This window comes from Sander lucioperca, chromosome 8, assembly GCF_008315115.2.
Source record: "Sander lucioperca isolate FBNREF2018 chromosome 8, SLUC_FBN_1.2, whole genome shotgun sequence".
In the NCBI taxonomy this organism is placed as follows: Eukaryota; Metazoa; Chordata; class Actinopteri; order Perciformes; family Percidae; genus Sander; species Sander lucioperca.
Genome location: NC_050180.1, coordinates 8,581,743 through 8,603,375, shown reverse-complemented (window position 1 = coordinate 8,603,375; position 21,633 = coordinate 8,581,743). Strand labels below are relative to the sequence as shown.

The 21,633-nt window shown below is 39.7% G+C and overlaps 2 protein-coding genes across 5 annotated transcripts in view; one reads left to right on the top strand and one right to left on the bottom strand.

The window, feature by feature from the left end:
- parp9 (poly(ADP-ribose) polymerase family member 9) overlaps positions 1 to 5,717 on the bottom strand; it is a 6,676-nt gene extending 959 nt beyond the window's left edge. Inside the window, exons 1-7 of one of the 3 annotated variants that reach the window (XM_031291395.2) lie at positions 5,465 to 5,717; positions 3,050 to 3,922; positions 2,445 to 2,675; positions 1,778 to 1,990; positions 1,391 to 1,451; positions 540 to 1,048; positions 111 to 270 (exon numbers count right to left, since the gene is read on the bottom strand). In XM_031291395.2, coding sequence (XP_031147255.1) covers positions 111 to 270; positions 540 to 1,048; positions 1,391 to 1,451; positions 1,778 to 1,990; positions 2,445 to 2,675; positions 3,050 to 3,907 — 2,032 coding nt within the window. In that variant the 5' untranslated portion in view covers positions 3,908 to 3,922; positions 5,465 to 5,717. Of the gene's footprint in view, positions 1 to 110; positions 271 to 539; positions 1,049 to 1,390; positions 1,452 to 1,777; positions 1,991 to 2,444; positions 2,676 to 3,049; positions 3,923 to 5,382 lie in introns of all 3 variants that reach the window. The other 2 variants (XM_031291385.2, XM_031291404.2) reach the window with 2 other exon arrangements.
- Positions 5,548 to 21,633, top strand: parp14rs1 (poly(ADP-ribose) polymerase family member 14-related sequence 1). Of its 2 annotated transcripts, none has more exons than XM_031291372.2 (17): positions 5,548 to 5,795; positions 5,928 to 6,046; positions 6,626 to 6,656; positions 10,634 to 10,915; positions 12,466 to 12,690; positions 12,813 to 15,064; positions 15,322 to 15,552; positions 15,816 to 16,037; positions 17,094 to 17,172; positions 17,535 to 17,696; positions 18,169 to 18,231; positions 18,442 to 18,618; positions 18,822 to 19,040; positions 19,130 to 19,744; positions 19,850 to 19,986; positions 20,287 to 20,461; positions 20,797 to 21,633. In XM_031291372.2, exons 1-17 carry the CDS (start codon positions 5,621 to 5,623, stop codon positions 21,078 to 21,080), a joined length of 5,448 nt encoding a protein of 1,815 aa, XP_031147232.1. In that variant the 5' UTR covers positions 5,548 to 5,620; the 3' UTR covers positions 21,081 to 21,633. The 2 variants fall into 2 exon arrangements, with proteins under 2 accessions (XP_031147232.1, XP_035860523.1); XM_036004630.1 differs by having other exon boundaries at positions 17,550 to 17,696; positions 20,797 to 21,080.

Here is a 21,633-nt window from a genome sequence, read left to right as displayed (position 1 = left end):
TGTATCTGTAAGTCTCATTCCAATTTAAAGACCCCTAGAAAATTGTCATTTAACAGATTAAAAGAATTTGTCTGCATTATCAAATGCTATTCCTAGAAGCATTATCATACCATTAGGTGGTGCGTACTCTGCATGGAATCCGATGCGGCTAACCATCTCACAGAACTGTGCAGGTATGCGTTGAAACATCGTTTGTGAAGTGGTGCACGAGAGCTGGTTTTTCTTGACTGCAAAGAGTATTTTCAGTGTAGGGTTCTCCACCTTGTCCACCTAAAAATAAAATATTTCACTGGTCAAACAGTGGTTTAAAATAAGACACTTGTAGCTAATTACGATTAACAGTATTTAAAACAAGTTAGTACAAACACTCCTCCAATTTAAGAATATGTCCACTTTGAAACTGCCTGTGTAGCATGATTAAGGCAAATAGAAGAAACCATATGAAGACATTAACAACATAATTGTGACATGAACTAAATGACAATGCTTTATAGTTTTCCACAACAACACCAAGCATGTGGCATTTACATATACTGTACCTTCAATATACGCAGCCCACACTTTCTGAATGCAGATAATCTCTCTGTGAACTCTGGCCTTGAGCGGTCAACTGTCTTTCTTTCAAAGGACACATTCTTGGTCGACACAGCACAACACATGGCACATTCTTCCTCTGTGACAAACTCCATCTGGATGTTGCAGAGCATGGCCTCCACCTGCAACCCAGCGCATACGACATCTGCAGTTGAATCCCCCTTTACAGTTATGCCAGCACGACCGTTCTCAAAGGACTCGTCGATGGAAACTCCTCCTTTGATTAGACGGGATAGTTGCAGATGTTCTTTCTCGCCGAAGTGCTGGATGAAGTTGTTGCGGATAACAACAGTGTCCGAGGAGCGGAAGAGAAGGCCACTGAGCCATCGCTCAGCCTCACGTGTAGTTTCATCAGAGGGGCCGATCAAGCTGATCTGTGGAGTGAGAGCTCTGTCGCCATGGAAGTCATCTCTGTGCTCAAATGCTGGCTGAGAAGACATCATTACGTCCAATGCTGCAATTTAAGATCACTGTTATATTCAACCATTTCAGCAATAGGTTTGGTCAAACATGCATTCCCACTATGCTGGTCATTTTTAACATTAGCTGTCCTAGATTAGCTTTACTGGTTTCTATAGCAACCTCTGCTATAAAGACAAATCATATGCAGACATGGATGTCACTACAAGGACAATGTAGATTTAGTTTGTTTCTTAAATCATAACTAGTGTTCTGCACTGCTTTAGATAGTATGCTGCATTCCATAAGCATCATCCCCATAAGTACTTGCATCAAAAGACACAGAAAGAAAGAAAGGCTTTGTGTACATTAAATGACAACTGAAATATTGTGTTACCATGTGTAAAGTTGGGACCAGATGCTTTTTGCTGGATATATCTGAATTGTTCCTCAAAAGCCTAAAAAGAGAAGGTCATTAATACATATAAATGTATTTATTAATGTTGTATAAGACACATTCACAAAGCATAAATGGCATTTGAGTTAGTAAGAGAGAGAGTATTGGCAACTGAACTTGTCTGACCGGACCAACCCGGTCAACAGTTCTCAGCAGGTTTAAGGGAGTGTCTCACACTAGATTAAAAACATAACCACATTCCACCAAACAGATAGATATTACAATGCTATTTAATTAAAACATTACAGATTTCACATTTACTAAATAACTAACTTGCATTTACGGTAATATTATTCTAATATCATGACTGTATTGTTGCTATACAACCTTGAATGTGTCGTTGTCAGGAGGAAATATGACAAAGTGAACTTCCAACTTCTTTTGGACCTTTTGGGCGAAGTCGGCCACTGCATCAGACATAATCTGGGCAACTTCTTTTTTACCGAACCCGAGGAATCCGGTGCCGATGGCAGGAAAGGCGATTGACTTGTGATTTCCGGCTGCCAACCATAAGCATTCTGATACTGAGTTGAAAAGATTCTGAAATGATTAAATCAGTGGACAGAGAAATTACATTACAAATGATACATTCAACACTTTATATTAGAGGTGTGACGAGATCTCGTCTCAATCTCATGAACCCAATCTCGTGTCTTGTCTCGTGAACTGGGTGTCTCGTCACACCCCTACTTTATATACAGTAATATTTACTTTCGTAACAGTGTGCATTTTCAGTATTCAGGCTTTCAGCTGTACTTTTTTTCAATGCATATTTGTTTTGCAATGAGCGCAATTTAATGCTACTTGGAATATGTGCTCTCTTGATCAATAACACAAATCCAAACAAAATTACTCTGTGAAAGAATGTTTCTGAGATGTGAATATTTAATCTACTGTATATTTGATTTATTTACAGTTTGGGATAAACCAGACTACGCATTTTATATATTATCCCTTTACTTAAATGCCCCATAACAGTTAACTCATACTGTACCTTCTGCGCCAATATCTGCTTTGCTGGGTCTTTACACTTTTCAGTGCAAAAAGTATGATACACCTGTTTACACTGCAGCTTGTAGGCCTTTGTGATGATCACATGTCCAGTCTGAGGGGCATTATATATTTCTTGTTGTATTCCATAACCAGCTCTCTGCAATAAAGCTTTGGAGATTTCACCAATCTTCAAGTCTCGCTGTCCTGATGCAGTGTTTACGATGACATCTGTCTGAGAGAAAACATAGTTAGTACACGGGAAGGAAAGCATGCGGTTTGCGACAAGTACTACGTACATACTGTGACTATTGACTATATTACAGAAGCTTATAATAATCCCTCTGAGGCACACATTCAAACATACTACACCATACATATCTGTAGTACTTTACATGTCAAGCCAATTATGGACAAGGCTAGGTGCATGTTTGTGAAGATGCTTTGAGCAACCACAACAGACAAAAAATGTGAGTAAAAGCTTATTGGTAAATATTCCTCGAAATAATAAAAAAAATGCATACATTTTTTTTACACAAGCAGCCATCCACATTGTATAAAATAGGTAAGTAATTCGCAAATTGATGAAGAAACATTACAGATTCTTACCTGCTGTTCCTCAATTTTGCCCCTCTTCAGTGTCAGGTGGACATTTCCTAACTGGACAGTGGGTGTCGAGGTTTTGGCATCACCTCTGGTTCTGCTGTTGGTAAATATCTGAAGGCAGGCCCTAGTCATTTCTTTGACCGTAGGCTCGTCATTGTTCACAAGGAAGATATCTTTAGGAAGATGTCCTGAAGAGCGAGAGGATTCATAGTAGCGTTTCACAGTTGTCACTATGGTGTTTGCACAGTCTGGCAGGGGGTAGTTGAACAGACCAGAGCTTATAGCTGGAATGGCAACAGACTGCAGATGGTTTTCCTTAACTTTGTCAAGAATGCTCTCGATGGCCCTCTCCAACAGCCGTTCAGCCCCTGAAAGATCTGACTTCGAGGGATATTTTGATAGATGTGGGCCCACAGCATGGATTATCTTCTTGCATGGTAGGGACCCAGCATCAAAGACAATTGCATCTCCTGTTTTCAAGCTACCGTACCTGCTGATGTAATCATTACTGTCTCTTTGGATTTGTAGACCCCCAGCAATGGACAGAGCTTGAGCAAGGCCACCACAATGCTGAAGCTGGTCATTAGCAGCATTCACAACAGCATCCACCTGGAAATTGGTTAGATCGGCCTTCCACACAGCCAACTGAACACCTCCATGTAGTTTAACAGTAAACCTCTTCTCTGGGACAACAGGTGGCCTTCTCTGCTGCACAGTGCTCGGACCTCTTTCAAAATCCACACCATCAAAGGTGGCCACACATCCAAATTTGCTTTGAATGACATCACTCAGAGCAGATCCACATCGTCTCACAATGTTGACCGAAGGTCCATGAAGAGGAATATCTAATTTACTGGCCATGGTTCCTAAACAGAGCTATGGAAAAAATGTTGTGTGAGTAAATCTTACAATGACACCAGTATGTGGTTAATAGATTTGATACACAGCACTAGAAAACATCGCTTTTAAAGTGAATCAAGACAAAAAGTCACAAATCAATGACTGATAATGTCTTTACATGCTCAATAAATACATGGAACCGAATATATAAGAAATAACTACGGCAGAAGACCAGAAATGATTGTCAGCGTCTTTAAAATGTTTAAACAGTAACAGCGGGTGAGGCACAAAATAGGATTATCAGTCAAACTGGAAGAACATCATATACTTCATTTAATAAAATCTGCGTAAATTATTTGATTATTGGTTATTATTCACCACACCATAGCTTTTTCAATGGCATTGTATCATTCCATAGGTAAAAACTCTCCCCTATACACTAAGTGTGTAGCTTATATTAGACCGGCTGGGAATCACATCTTCAGCTGAGGCTATTTGTTGATTCAAAGCTGTGTAAGCTGTTGCCCCAGCACCAGGAACCCACCAATGCACAGTGAACTGTATCATAGTTTTGTGGACGTATATAATAATTTTAACATTTAATACACAACTTAATTCCCTGCTATTGACAGTGTTATCAGGTCTGAAATATGTTACTATGAATTGGAGAGGGTGAAGGTCTGCACTGCAGCCACACACTCTTGGAGAGCACTCTTGATGAATTGGGAAACAATTTAACATGACGCAGATATTAGACATAAGTGCTGTTTTCCTTTCCCGCCAGTAGAGGGAGACGGTGACAGTAACCAATGTACAGGGGTATCCCACTCTCAATCAGTTGTCTCAAAAAAACACGAGCAAAATGTGTTCCCATGCCATAATACTACAAAAAGAATAGAGTATATGCACTAGCATGCTTGGAATGCTGCTTGGCAATTAGTATACAAGAAAGTTATTGTGTTTTGTTTTTTTGTAACATGTAAAATCTGTTAACTAGAAAGAGAAAACAAAACATTTGCCCAAAATACTATGTTTTCTGAGATGTCCTGCAGTTGTCTCACTTGAGTTGCTCTCCATTGCACTGCACTTAAAAATCTAGTTTGCTTTGCATTATATTGACATCAAGTAAGTTCTTATTTTTGACAGGTTATGAACACCGCACTACTAAAGGTGCAAAAGACACGTACTGTACTATTCTATGTATTCGTTTCAACGTTTAAACATTTATTATGACTTTTCAAACTAGTTTAGACAAAGATGTTAGAGTACTACATGACATTTTTGGTTTAGATAGCTAGATACGTATAATAAACCGCCATTTTTCTTTTTTTTTTTTATCAGCGCGAGCGGGCGAGCTGATGCGGTGTTGACGAGACAACAAAACAAACTGCTTTGTGCCATGTTTAAGTCCAACATGTATTTCGACACTTATATTAATTTAAACAAATTTAAAAGACTAACGGAAGTGCATTGTGCTGAGATATTAAGATACTCACCCACCACGCTGGAAAGTACCGAGGAAATACAGAAAGCGAAACAGTGAGACACAGGGTGCGGTTTGACCAGTAAATAGTCTGCCTATGTCCTGTCTTAACTGTAGCCTGCAGCCCATTCTTCTGCGTCAACACTTCATGGCAACGCTCGACGACGATGTCGAAAACACAAGTCGCCGTCTCATTTCCTAAGAAACAAAACTGAAAGTAAAGCAGGACAGACAGTGTTGGACCAGCCACAATGGCCGACGCATATTCGTATGCTCTGCTCGTGAAGCTCGAAGAAAACAACGTACCAAGACTAAAAAACAAATTAGTAAAATACTTTCAAAGTAAGAAATCTAACGGAGGCGACTGTGAAGTTGAGTATGAACATGGCAGCAGCACAGCGGTGTTGCGCTTCCGCAGAGAGGAGGGTAAGTTTGGCCTGATAAACTAGACCGTAGCTTAATTACCTTTACTTTGTCTAAAACGTAAAGTTTCGATACCCATATTATAAATCGACTTATTTACTGATAGTGTTTGAATGGTTTTTTTTTCTGCCACAGACCAGCGAAATGTTTTGGGGAAAGAGGCGCATCAGATTAGTTTGGATAAAGGCGTGTTAAAGTTGACAGTTCGCTTACCTACCGATGAGACAACACCACCAACAACAACAACAACGCAGGTCAGTATACACAAAATGTGTTTATCTTTGAGGCCCCACCTTAGCAGGCTATGTTGTCATTTAGGTGTTAAAAGAGCCTACATGGGGAGGTCACGAAGCAAGTTAAATCTGCCATCGTTTCCTATAACATTCACTTCCTGTCCTCAAATGAAATAGCAATGATATTTTTCTATTCCTCACTGTCTGGGGATCATTCCCTTCCCTGAATCTGATGGGACTGTTATCAGTGTGCGGCAAGCTGTAAAAGAGAATAGTTCCTTGTACAGCTTCCATTTCACTGTAGTCATGTGAATAAGCATACACCAAAGATGGTGGTATACATTCTGAGATTTATAATCTTATCAGTTCCTGCTGTTTGGATATCATAGAGATCCAAACCAGAAGCACAAAACACTTGGGAAGGATATTGTGTAAGGGCCTTACTCCTTGACACAAAAACTGATCATTTGTTCAATTCCTTTTCAAACCAGCTGACATTTAGGGCATTGTGCCATGTGAAACCGGTTGCATGTGATGCCATGAGTGATTTATAAATGTAATAAAGGGGATTCATTTTTATACCTTTCCAATCCTATACAGGAAGCTCCATCTGACAGACTTAACAAGACATGTAAGTACTCATTAAAACAAATGTCTTACTCTGTAACAGTGAGTTTTGTTAAATCAGATCAAATATCAATATTGACTTATTCTTTAACATGTGATTGTTTCTTGAACAGATTCACACACAGAAACATACACCCACATCTTCTCATGTAGTACAGTATGTGATTAAGGGAATTTATGGTAGCTTGAATACAAAAATTCCATAAACAGCAGTCCGTTTTATCCATAGGTAAGATATAGTCTACTAATAACAAGTTAATCATTTTGTTTGTGTATGTGCTGAGCAAAAAGTTAGTTTCAATTATTAACCGCTGTTATCTTTATAAATATATCTGGATATAACCAGCACTAAACAAACACTTTTCTGTGATCATTTAAACTTTGCGGCCCACCATTCAAACCATACTGACGTGAAAACAGGAAGGCATTCCTCAACTCAGAAATAAATGTCTTCTCAATTAGTAGTCTCTAAGATCAATAAGTACAGTTTTGGGTGTTCATAGGTGATATCTCTGGCCATGAAAGCTCAACGCACTGCAAATTAAGAAAACACGTGCAAATAGATTCAACACAAACAAATGAAGAAACATCTTCACCAATTCGACGCCACATGCGCAGCATTTAGAAAAAGTGCTGCAAATAGAGAAACACGCTGCAAGAAGCTCACAACGGAAACGGTTTCCAGGGGACACTAAAAAGTGATACATAGATGATGACTACATGAATCAGATATTATAATAGTAAGCCAAAGGCTAATACAGATAGCTAACGCAGTTTACAGTTAACAGCAAATATCTGCAATAATATCTGAATCATGCCATCACAATAAAAAAAAAAAACATTCATGTCATTTTCCAACATCACTGACGGATTGCCGACTTTTATAACTTCATAATCTACAAAGCGTTTTCTAGCCATGTGCATCCTTTTTTAGTGTCCCCTGGAAACGTTGAAAGATGTTCTGTTGTGTTTTAAACTTTTTGCAGTGCCTTTTCTGTATTTGCTTTGCTTTTTCTAAAATGCTGCGCCATGCTGTGTCCATTTGCATGTTTTTTCAGTATGCTGTATGTTGAGCTCTCAGGGCCACCATAGATATATATTTGCATGTTGGTCGGAAGAAAGCAGAAACAACATGGGGTAGTTGTGGCCACCATAGATATATATTTGCATGTTGGTCGGAAGAAAGCAGAAACAACATGGGGTAGTTGTGACTGCAGTAGTTTCTTAAAGTGGCCATATTATGCTCATTTTCAGGTTCATAATTGTAATTTGAGATTGTATCAGAATAGGTTTACATGGTTTAATTTTCAAAAAACACCATCTTTTTGTTGTACTGCCCATTGCTGCTGATCCTCTTTTCACCCTGTGTTCAGGTCTCTGTTTTAGCTACAGAGTGAGACCTCTCAACTTCTGTAACATCTTTGTTAGCAGTCGCACATGCGCAGTAGCTAAGTAAGCTCACAATTGCTAGCTAGCTGTTTCTCCAATTTTAAGTAGTTCTATACAATTTGTTTTGTAGATTAGGGTGAATTTGTGTGTGTTGTAGCAGTGTTTTGCCATTGAGAACGAGCTAGCATGCTAACGGTTAGCCCCCTAGCACCCTCGTTTCAGCTAGCCCGTTTGTTGTTGCTGTTTGCTCCGGTATTAGCTGTTAGCTCCGCCGTTAGCTCTTAGCTCCGCTATTAGCTGTTAGCTCCGCATTAGCTGTTAGCTCCACTATCAGCTGTTAGCTTCGCCGTTAGCATGTGAAGCTAACACTTAAACTCGTCAACTGTAACCGAAGCTGCTCTTTTAACATCCCTGCTCTGTGCATTCACATATGAGAGCAGCGCTTGTCTCCCATATCACACTACTAGCTGATTGTCTTATTTTGTTTACAAGTTACAGATGGAGTCTGGAGATGATGCAGGGTACTTATTGTTTACTGTTTACATCTTACTTTACACACTTCAAGCTGTTACAGCTAGCTCAGTGGACAGCCTGAGACATGTACAATAAAAAAAATTGCCTTCTGCATTTTTGTTTTGCTTTTCCCTCCATTGTACCAAACCATGACTTCTGTGTACCGTTCCACCCCTAACATGATTTCACTTAACTACTTAAATGCGCATGTGCGACTGCCAACAAAGATGTTACAGAAGTTGAGAGGTCTCACTCTGTGAGGAGAGGAGCTGCAATGGGCAGTACAACAAAAAATATGGTGTTTTTTGAAAATCAAACCATGTAAACCTATTCTGATACAATCTCAAATTACAATTATGAACCTGAAAATGAGCATAATATGGCCACTTTAAGAAGCCACCATCTTTACATAAACCTATTCTCAATGTGGCTTTTTGTTTGTCTTCCAGGTTTGATTGTACTTAATGATAGCTTGTTAACGTATTGCTGTTAATCAACTTTTTTTTAAATGTTTCTGATGATTTCTAATCATGCATTAAAAAACTCCACTGATAGCTTCACTTTTAAAAAAAACATTCTGCACACTTTCATACTGGTCTTTGAACCATTTGGGAACTTGTTTACCCCTGTTTATTACTTAGCCACAGACTTTCACACAAGTATATTACATAGGCACAAATACAGTTAGTTTCAGTTTCGATTTCCTCTGCATGGTTCTCCACTTGTTCTTTCCTGCTCTCTCTAGCGCGCTCTCTCTCACTCTCTCTTTCACCCTTTTATTTATTGCTCAATTAGAGTGTATTTACGTAGTTGGTTGTAATGTAATGTAAAGATCAATAACATGAAAATAAATTACGACAGCCAAGCAGTGTCTGACTTGTTTTAAGTCACAGTTAATGACCTAAAATGGCTGTTAAACCACTCCCCTCCTTTCCTCCAGTCAGTGTTGACCGGGTGCACACGACTCCTACTAGCAATTAGGCTATACCATTGACTGTAAATATGAATGGACAGAGCGTGTGTGACGTCACCCATTGGTTTGTGGAGATCTGCTATGAGTCGTCGAGTTTGCCGTTAGGGGCGCAGCCATCTTGGTTGCGGATGTGACGATTTTAGACGAGAGGGAGGAGTGAGGGAGGAGCCATAGACTGTTGGGCGATATCTGATTGTGACGTTAGCTGAGAGTTGGCAACGCTGCTTACACTCTACGTTACGTTACACACTTTCGCTGGCAATCTGGATGCAGCTGCTGCTGAAAGATAGCCTACATAATTCAAGGTTAGATTTAGCTTTGCTAGGTTTTAAATATATCTTTGTCCCATAGTTATATTACATATAAGACAGGCCGCAAACTGTCAATCACATCATAGCCACGCCCTAAAACACCCCTTGCTTTATCGTCGATTTTAAAATCAACGAGACAATAATTAAAAAAATGAACATCATTCTATGTTGCAGAAGACTTGAAACTAGCGTTTGAGACCATAAACTCATTATGAAAATGTTTAATGAGGTAATAAATCAAGTGAGAAGTGGGTCACTTTCTCATAGACTTCTACAGAAACCAAACTCCTTTTGCATCCTCATGTGTCGCCTCCTGCTGGAATTCAGATAGAATGCAGGTACTTCCGCATTTGCAGTACTTCGCCGAACCGGATGCTTTGTCCATTAATATTAACTGTCTATGGGCTATACTGACATGCAAAAACACAAGTACTGTGCTTTATGAAAATTTGATAATTTTACAGTCTGGTTTAAGACAGGCTTCACATCTTTTTTTCAGAAAATGATACACAGGTAACAACTTTGAACACTGAAAAGCAAGATTATATTACCAGGCTGGCACCTGTCACAGACTGTAAATTAAATCTTGCACTGACCTAGTAAGCATCACTTCAAATTTTGAAAGAAGAATTAAATATCTTTGAGTGGCCACCTAAATAAATCAAACATGGAGAAACACTTGGAATAAACACAAATAGCGATTTCCTTCATGGTTGGCTGTTATTTAGTGTTAAATGATCTGACCTCATTAATAACTCTGTGTTCAGTCACTTAACCTTCATGTCTCATTAACAGCGGATGTTGCTGTGATCAACAAGCAGTCAAGCGCCGATGAAGGCACACCTGCGGTCGTTCACTCAGAGGTGAAAAGCAGAGAAGATGAGGCAGCAAACGAAGAGCTTTGCTCCACTTCGGCTGTTATAGAAAATATTCCGGAGAACTTGAACCAGGAGTTTTTGGAGATGCTGGTGGAGAACATTTTAAAGGATCCTGACTCTCCATCTGCCAGCCAAAGTTTCACTTTGGAAGTCATTCCTGGCATCGCCTCTGCTGTGGTGACTTTCCAGAGTGGAAAAGGTACTTTTGTGTGTGTGTGTGTGTGTGTGTGTGTGTGTTTTTTGTTTGTTTGCGTGTGTGATCATACAATAGTTCCAAAAAGATTAATTTATGCTGAGGTTTTCATTTTACAGACAATCACGGATGCACTTGTATAATCTCCAGCATCCCTCTGGTGATTTTTTTTATTAGGAAATAACACAAAACTGCTTCTGCTGCAAAAAAGAAATTGTATGAGAAAACATGACTTTATGACATACATTAATAGACAGCTGATGGCTCTAGCTAACACGACCTTGCATCACAATAAAGTCAATTATTCCAAATTAATCCCACACAAATTACTTTCTGCAAGTGGTGAGAAATGACCTGATTCCTGCAGTTTTATAGACCACAAATGAGCAGCACAGATAAAGAACACAGAGGTGTCCTCGTCGTAAATAATAGTAGCCAAAATAACATTCCTGCTGTTTGCCAGCAGAAAACTCACGTGCCATATATATGCCAGAATATACACTTATTGATCAGCAATGCAATAGAACCTGACAAATTGATGTACTTTGTATGAAAAAAAAGTACCTTTTAGTGATTTTTCTTATAAATAAAGTTATGTTTAAATTCAGTGTTTTTCACCAAAATGCATTGTGTGAATAGAGCTGTAACAAATGTTACTGTACAATTAGTTGTCTCAGAAATAATTGCGATTAACAATATAATTGTCTCTTTCAGTCAAATTTAAAAATATTAATTCATTTATTACTTTTTAAAAACAAATGAAAGTTTTGAATGAATTCCAGAATACATCTTTTGGTTATATCCCTGTTATGTGACCCAGATAATGTAATAAGTACACAGCCTATAAAGTAAACCACGCCTCGTTATTATCATAAAACATTTTTACTAACATTGTCATTTTTGTTGCTATGAACGTGTATTGGGTGTGCCAACAACTAAAAATTGAAATAATAATAAAAATATAGAGTCCCACCAATAATGACTTATATATAAATACAATTTGGCACATCTAAACAAAGTCAACAATTACCAGTCATAAGCCTCAAGACCATAGCTAATGTTATCCATTAATTGCGGTTGAACAAAGAAATGGCGATTATGTAAAAAAATTGACAATTATGTAATAATTGTTACAGGCCTATGTGTGAATCATTGTATCTTGAAAACAAATTTGATATATATTTCCCCCTTGTTAGCCTCCCCCTTGTTCCCCCAGGCTAGCAGTCTTCTTCTTCCCTTCATTTGTTGGCACATTGTTGTGTTCCTTGGCTCATTACTGCTGCTGTCTGTCTATCAGTGGATTAGTGTGAAAACATCTGCAGGGTTGTGAATCATGTCACCTGCTGGTACAGGTGCATGCATGTGTTTTCCTTCTGCATGTATTTGAGATACTAACAACATTTTCACAATAGCTCATAAAAACTTGACTCCTCTTACAGAAAGGTCCCCACAAGGCTGATGCTTTTTTCTAAGAAAGCACAAAGAGCTGTTTATTTTTTGTGTTTTATAAAAGTGTTATTGCCTAACTACCTTACCTTTTTATCACTATCTCACAGAAAACACTGATTTCGTGACAAGATGCCCCCAAAACAGGACGTTCGCTAAGAAGGGACTATCAGTCCGGCCTCTTGAACTCACAGAGCAAGTTGTAGTTGAAGACATACGATATATTAGTGAAGATCTCCTCCGCCTTTATTTTGAGAATGCAGGTGGGGATGTGGAAAAAGTCGTGCTTAATGAAGCAGAGCAGACTCTCTTCATCACCTTTAAAGACCTTAAAGGTAATGCAAATTACAGTACACATTAAATATTCTACTGTCTGTCATCAGAAATTGCCACTTTTTTATATGAATTCTAGTAAATTCGGCAATGTAATAATTGATTGGAATTTTTTCCCCCATAGCTGTTCAGAAAATCATGAAGAAGAAGCACCACATCAAGCATGAAGAGATCAAAGTGTATCCATTTTATATATCTTTGGGAACGGCCCTTTATGGCAAAGATAAGCCCTCACTTAAACTCCCTGCTGCTGTCTCGGAACCCATTGACAAAGCTGTCTGGAGATACCTAAATGACAATCAGTCGGCAGCAGAGAGCATTCATAGTCAATTGGCAAAAGACTTCTGCAGCGTAAACCTCACCCAATCTACTGTGTGCCTGAGCCCCGTATCTTCACTACTACAGCAACAGAATGCCAAAGCCATCATCAAAGAGTGGAGTGATACTGTAAAGTCAGCCTTTGCACAAGCTCTGTCAAAATTCAAATCCCTGAAGCTTCGGCCAGAGCCAGAGACAGTATGGGAAGAGGCTGAGGGGAAGATCAGACAGATGCTACTGAATGAGGATGTGGTTGTAGTGCCTGATAAAGTCAGTGGTGTCTTATCAGTGGTTGGTCTTGTGGCTGATGTCAGCAGACTAGAGCAAACTCTTTGTGAACTAGTAAACGAGATTGCCAAAAGGGTGAAGAGGGAGACATTGAGCGTGTCCCAAGAGATCAAAGTGTCGCCGTCGATTTTCCACATCCTGTGTCAAGACGGTCTTCAGGACAAGCTGCTACACGTGTACCCAGAACTCAAAATGTCATTTAGGAAAGAGAGTCCGGATTTGATATTAACTGGCTTTAAGGAAGAGATTTGGGCAGCAAGCAAAGTCATATATGATGCAATGTTTGCCTTAAAACGACAGAATTTAGAAATAGATAACTACGTGCTTGACTTGTTGAAGGAGGAAGAACAAGAGGAGCTTACAAATGACCTCCTTATATCCAATGGAATAAATGCAGCATTTGAGATCAATGCACACAGGGTGCAGCTCCTTGCTTCTTCTGACAGAGATCTGAAGGATGCTGAAGACCACCTGGGGAGGCTGCTAATATCTCAATACACTGATGTTGAAGACATTAATGTCCTGGAGAAGCCAGAGTGGAAAGACCTGGTCAGTCAATTAGTGAATGCTGACGATAAGTCATGCAGGAGAATTCTAATCAACACCAGTGGGAAACAAGTCGTGGTGTCTGGCCACAAGGATAGGGTGATAGCAGTTAGCAGTGAACTTGATGACTTCTTGACTCAGAATGCTCAAGTTGAAGAAAGCGTTGCGGTCAAGGCCGACGCCATAGTTGAATACATTCAAAAACACGAAACATCTTGGTTGGATCAAGTGGCAGAAAAGGTTGTGGTGTCTTACCGAAAGGAGGCCATCTGTCTCAGTGGTTCTAGAGTTGATGTCGCAGAGTGCAAGACCTTGGTTGAAAACCTGGTCTCTTCTGTGTTCTTTGAAACATTAAAAGTCCCCATGCCTGGAGGGAAGAAGTTCTTCCAGGATAAAGAAGCCATGTATGTTTCCTCACTCTTTGTTGAAACTGGTTGCCTGGTCCAGCTGGTTGATGAGACTAGTGGTGGACAGGACAACTTGGCCCACAGACATGTACCAAAGCCTGTGTATCAGCTTAAGACAGTTGATGGAGTGGAAATAGCCGTTTGCAAGGCAGATATGTGCAGCTACCCCGTGCATGCAGTTGTCAATGCTTCTAATCAGGACTTGCAACATAAGGGAGGTCTTTCACTAGCACTTCTTAATGCTGCTGGCCCTCAGTTGCAGAATATATGTGACAAAATAATTAACTCGAATGGACAGCTTAAGCCTGGAGATAGTGTCATAACTGATGCAGGCGGGCAGCTTTGCTGCAAAAAGGTCATCCATGCAGTGGGACCCCAGTTTGATCAAGCACATCCCCAGAAGCCTCTGGCTCAGTTGAAAAGAACTGTTAAGGAAAGCTTAAAACTTGCTGCAAAGCACGGCTGCGTCTCTGTGGCTCTGCCCGCCATCAGCAGGAACCTAGGCTTTCCTCTCAATTTGTGTGCAGTCACCATCGTCAAAGCAGTGAAGGAATACTGTGATGAGTATGACGACAACGCCCTGCAGAAGATCCATTTGGTGAACAATGATGACAATACTGTTCAGGCTATGGAGGCAGCTGTCAGACAGGAGTTCAGAAATCATGGTGTCAGTCTTTCTCAACAAACTCTACCTACCAAGACCACCAAGTCGTCCGCTGTGAAACATGCTGGATCCGACCCAAACTGCTTGTGTCAAGTGCAGACCAAAGAGGGCTTGGACATCACTCTCACTAAAGGAAATATTGAGAATGCCACGGTAATTTCAATTTCCAGCAGTTAGTTTAGGAGTGAAACATTCCTACAGAAGGACTACATACAGTGTGTAGCATTTAACTACTGACTCTATCCTCTAGCTCCTAAGTATCCCCATTATTGAATGTAGTCTTATAGGGCTTGAATGATTCTTTTCTGAACGATTCTTACAGCCCGGATTCTTGACTCTTCTATTAAATAATTAAGATGTTGTAAAAGGAAGATGATGCAACTGATAACATTTTGTTTACACATTCTTAGACGGAGGTGACGGTGAATACTGTATTTGAAAATCTTGCACTGAACAGAGGGGCAGTTTCCAGTGCCATCCTGGCTGTGGCTGGACCCACACTTCAGCAGTTGGTACTTGCAAATAATGCCACTGGAGTTGCCGGTGAGATCATTGTTACTGATGGCTGCAAGCTGAAGAGCAAAAAGGTGTTTCATGTAGTTGCACCTCATTGGGACAAGGGAAAAGGCACAGCTGACAAGGTAAAGTGTTAGATCATGTACAGTACATTTAGGGTTAAATGACTATGATCGGAATTTGATGAAAGGTCTGAAAGGCCTACATTTTCTTTCTCTTACCTTTCTCTGCATGTCATGTAAAACATTATCTAGCTAATTTCTGTAACACAGATTGCCTTCAGTTTTATTGTCTGCTCTGTTTGTGGCCACAAGTCATATCTTTGTTGCAGAGGTTGTTTCGATACATTTTACCTAGATATTAATAGCATTTATGTTTTGCCTTCCAGACCTTGAGTGGCATTTACAAGGGTTGCCTGGGCAAGGCAGAGGAGGGTGGTCTGACCTCCATATCCTTCCCTGCCATCGGCACTGGAAACTTGGGTTTCCCAAAAGACCTCGCAGCCTCATTGATGTTGGACGAAATCTTAGCGTTTAGCAGTACGAAACAACCTAAGCACTTGAAGAAGGTCGTGATCATCCTATACTCACAAGATGCACAGACTATCCAGGTAAGGAAAGAAAAACAAGCTTTGTAGTACTTCCATGCCACCAGTACTAAAATAAAGTTTAAAATTAGATTAATTTAAAATTATAATTTTAGGTTAATTTGGTGACACTGTCGTGGAAAATTGCCTGTAAGAACTCAAACACACATGAAATAATGCACAAAACAATCATGGCACAATAATTAAATTGTTAATGTACAATAATATTGAGAGACATAACCTTATTACCAAGCCAGAAGTCAAAGCATATCTTCTGCCAGAAGAGACAAAAGGCATCTTTTATAGTAGGATAACTTGAATTTGATTGGCTGGCTGCCCAAAGATAATAACTTTCACCCAGTGCTAACAGGCCACAATCTGATCACGCACTGACCATGCCTTAATTTCACATCGGTGTCACCCATCTAGGGTCTTTTCACATGTCACACAAGCACACATGGATGATCTGCTTCTATTTAACCAAGGGGCCCCTTGAAAAGGGTCAGTGAGAGACCAGGCTCTCTGTGAAGAACACACTTGGACAAAGTACAGCAGTGTGATTTAAATATAAAAGTTGTACCAGTTTCTAGATCAGCAGAGTGAGCAGAATTGCAGTCATCAAGTGCAAGGTTACTTTCACAACACAATAGTGAACAATACACAGCGAGGCTGTTATTAATAAGATACAATTTACAAAACGGTAACGCTGGATTACATGCATCATTTCCTGTGAATCCCGGACCCCGCCACTTATGTAAACTACTATGTAGAGAGGTAAATCAGAATCACAATCAGAAAGCAGTTTATTGCCACACTAGTGGAACTACAGTACATGGATTTAGCTTTGGTGATTGGGTGCATACATACAAACAAACATATTAAACATAAATAAGAATAAACAATTAATACCGAAACGGAGACAAATGTATTGAAAAATGCATAAAATAATAACTCACTCCTACTAGTCAATTACTACACTGTCAACAAAGAGGCAGCCAATTGAGTGTTTGTGTTTCTTCTGTTGTGCCGTGGTATTTGTGAGTGTTTTGTTATGAGGTGTCTCTGTGCTTCTGTCTCCAGGTTTTTAGTGATGAATTTACGAAGAAGTTCCCCAGTGCCTCAGTTGATCCGTTGCCCACGACTTCCCAACAAAGTACAGGTAGGCGACATTTTAACGTGCAGTTATAATATAATGCTGTATTTAGAAATGTGTAAGGAAACAAATTACATATAATTATTGACTGAAACACTTCGTAGTATATTTATACACCCAACAAAAAAAATATTTATTTTGTAATGATATGCAGAATAGCAGGCAGATCTTAGCATTTATAAAGCTGAAACTGAAAAAAACAAACAAAATTTAATTAAATGATTTAAATAGTTATGAGTAAACAGTAATGATAAAGTTACGCATTTTTTGTCGATAAGCTAATTTGTAATTTCAACAATACTGAACAGGGTTTGTGTTTGAACAAAAAAGCTTTATTTAAGGGGCACCACTGTTAATTCTTTTCCTATGTCTACTGCCTCAAGGTCCCTTCTCTAAAGTTGTCTCGAGCTCAGGAATGCATGAGACCACAATGGGAAGTGTGGCCGTACAGGTTGTCACGGGAGACATAACCAAGGAGACCACTGATGTCATCGTCAACTCCACCAATGAAACCTTCTCTCTTAAGTCAGGTAAATGATAGCTTAGCCTTGTTTCAACAATGCAAAAACAATTATAATTTCAGATTTTTTAGATTTAAAGGGTGGTGATGGCGCAGTGGATATGACACATGCCTTTGGTGTGGGAGACCCGGGTTCGATTCCCACTGCGATACATCAACCAATGTGTCCCTGAGCAAGACACTTAACCCCTAGTTGCTCCAGAGGCGTGCAACCTCTGACATATATATAGCAATTGTAAGTCGCTTTGGATAAAAGCGTCAGCTAAATGACATGTAATGTAAAATGAATATGTACATGTAGTGGAGAGTACTTTAGAGGTATGATACCTTAAAAGTACTGTCCACTACAAGGCAACATATTTGACACCTGAATACATATTTGACACCTGAATCCCACACATAATCCTGTTTGTTTTTATATTTATATGTATATTTTATATTGATTTTCTATATGATATTGTGTTTGTCTTTCTTTCTTCTAGGAGTATCGAAGGCCATTATGGATGCAGCTGGTCAGGCTGTTGATGCAGAATGCCAAAACCTCAGTAAGGAAACATTTACTCAAAGAGTTGACACCAAACACAGTATAATAATCTTCTTGCTTTGTACTTTAATGACATGGATAAAGAGTTAATTATTAAGCCAATTCTGTAATAATAATTGAGCATGGCCTAAATACACACACACACACACACACACTGAATGCACACTGGTCAAGGTTCAAAAGCATTCAGATCCACTGTCTACACCTTTAGGTACCCAGCCCAACACAGGCATGATAATAACCCAGCCAGGCAACCTCAAGTGTAAGAAGATCCTCCACCTAGCTGGACAGACGGACCCAGTAAAAATCAACAAGGTTGTGAAAGATGCACTCCAAATGTGTGTGAAAAACTCCCACACTTCTGTCTCATTTCCTGCCATTGGCACAGGTGAGATTTATTCACAGGATGTGGCGTTTATCATTTGTCAAGTCTTGAGTGTGTACACGTATAAAACTCAGAAATCACAGCTTCTTCAGTGTGTTTTGTACTGTTTTGTTTTGTCTTTTTTTTTTAATTTGGATAGTGCCTTTTGGGGCTGCTGCACATGTACACAATTAATAGCAAAAGTAATTAATGCTGTACCCTTTCAGGTCAAGGCAATGTTCAGGCAAGACAAGTGGCAGACGCCATGTTGGATGCAGTGGTTGATGTCTTGAGCCAATACCCATCCGGCCCCCTGAAGACAGTTCGGATAGTTATTTTCCAGCCACCCATGCTAAAAGAGTTCTGCAACAGTATGCAACAAAGAGAAGCCACAGACCCGAAAGGAACAGGAGGGTTCTTGGTAAACATTGGCGCCAAAATCAAATGTAAGAACAGTGAAGAGAATCATTTTGGTGTTCATATTCTTCAATTCATAATCACTTTTAAATGTTACTTTCTGATTTTGATCTTGCAGCGTTATTTATTAGTGGAAGTGTTGACAAGCCAAAGAAAGAAGAGGATTTTGTCATTGAGGCTCTGAAAGTGGACCCTGCTGTCTTCCACATCTGCGGTGAGTCACAGGCAAAAGTAAACTCCGCCAAGCAGTGGATCAACGACCTAATATCCAAAGAGCAACAAAGACTGTGCATTCAAGACAACTCCATCCTTAGCTTCTCTGATGCGGACCACCAGCGCATTGTTGATATCCAGAATAAAAGGGGCGTGACAATAAAGATTGACAGCAAGACGGCCCAGGCCTCAGTCACCATCGAGGGGCTCAGCAAGGACGTGCTCAATGCCAGCGATGAGATCCATAAGATGCTGGTGGTGGTGAGAAATGAGGAGGAGCTGAAGAAGAAAGTGGAGCTGGCGGGCACAGTGGCAGAATGGCAGTACCTGCAGCAGGGGCAACAGTTTCAGAGCTTTGATTCAATGGGCAACTTCGAGCTTGAGCAAGCATTGCAAAAGAAGCTACCAAATGTAAAAGTTACAGTCCGGGGTCAAGACTACACAGTCGCCATGCCAAAGGGACCTGCCACTGATAACCAGGGACGCACCCTGCAGATAAAGCGCATTGACAAACTAAAAGGTATCTTACCTATATATATATATAGTTATTATAATATTGTTAATTGTTTGAAAAAAAATAATTATTATATATAAATAAATAATAAATTGTTTATTATGCCACTAGATGAAGACCTGCCTGAGTTCTGGGATGCAATGCCAGCCAACACCTCGTGTCAGGCTGTCCCCATCGCGGCCGGGACCACGGAGCACACTGAAGTCCTGAATCTTTTCCGGGCCACATGCACACAAAACGTTATTAAGGTAGACTGCATTTACCATGGACTCAGTGTATGTAATTATTCATGTTTTATTTTTCAAATCTACATCAAATGACCCGTCAGGTGGAATGAATACACCTTGTGATGTATTCAATTGTTGTATTATTGTTGTTTTTACCTTGTAAAGCACTTTGGTCAACCCAGTTTTTAAACAAGCTATATAAATAAATTGACACTGACGATACATCTATTTTTTTTTAAATATTAAAAATCCATTATACAGGACAAGCAGATAATGTAATAAAACTCGGACTCTCAGTAATGTACTCTTCCCTCCTCTTAGATCGAGAGGATCCAGAACCCTCTATTGTGGAAGAGCCTACAGATCAAGAAGCGTGACATGGAGCAGAGAAACAATCATCAGAACAACGAGAGTCGTCTCTTCCACGGCACCTGCCACAGCACGGTGGACCACATCAACGAGCACGGCTTCAACCGGAGTTACGCAGGAAAGAACGGTGAGAAGTTTAAGCTGAAAACATGGGACATTTTTCAGTCCGAAAATGTCCTCAATCTGTATCGACAATTGTTAACAATTCCAGTGTGACACAGCCCATTCCTTGTAGTATTGATTAGTAGTTTTTACATCACAATTTAGCACATTTTAAAATCGGCTTGGCCATACTGTACCTCAGTTGCTTTAGAACAATTACAAGAAACCTATATTTAGAAAGAAGTTACCGTGCCAGTTGACTTTTAATGGATGTTCAGAATACTACAGTTGAAAAACAAACTTGTGTTGTAATTAAAGCAACTACCTCACAGATTAACTCTTATCATTTTGCATTTTCAGCTGCTTGTTATGGCAATGGCACATACTTTGCTGTCAATGCTAGTTACTCTGCATCAAACACCTACTCCAAGCCGAATCAAACTGGGGAGAAGTGCATGTACCTCTGTCGAGTGCTAACCGGGGATTTCACCGCCGGACAACAAAACATGATCATGCCGCCGGCCAAGGGCACCGTCTCCGTTCAGAAGTACGACAGTGTCGTGGACAACGTGGCCAAACCCGCCATGTTCGTTATCTTCCATGACAGCCAGGCTTATCCTGAATATTTGATTACATTCAAGTGACAGCCATGCACTGAGACTTAACTCAGACTTAATACAAATGTCTTACATTTGACACTGCCTTACATACACCTAACATAAATAAGTGTTTGATTTGCTATGAATCATCAGCTAATTCATGTTTTTCTTTTTTGGACATTAGGTTCATACTTTTGTTATATAATAACTTAGTTTACAAGCAACCTGTAATGATCCCATGGGTAAGTTATGAAGGTATAAATAGTTGGATCCATATAATGCCTTGAACATATCATACTACAGAATAGTTATGCAAGAACTCAAAAGAATGAAAGGAAAATGAGAGGGTTGTTGAAACACATTTGTGCCTATATCTTATGCACTTTGTAATTTCACTGAACATTTTACACTGTTTGTGGAACGTGGGAGGCTGCTGGAAAGTACCTGCTCTGTTCCAGGAAATCATGGAATAATAAGAGCTTGTCTGCGTATGCATGTGTATATCAGGTTAACAATCACTTTTGGTTTTGAAAGCAAAATTGAAAGTTTACTGGTGTTCTAATAAACAAGTCTGTACAAATAAAAGTTAATACAAGCA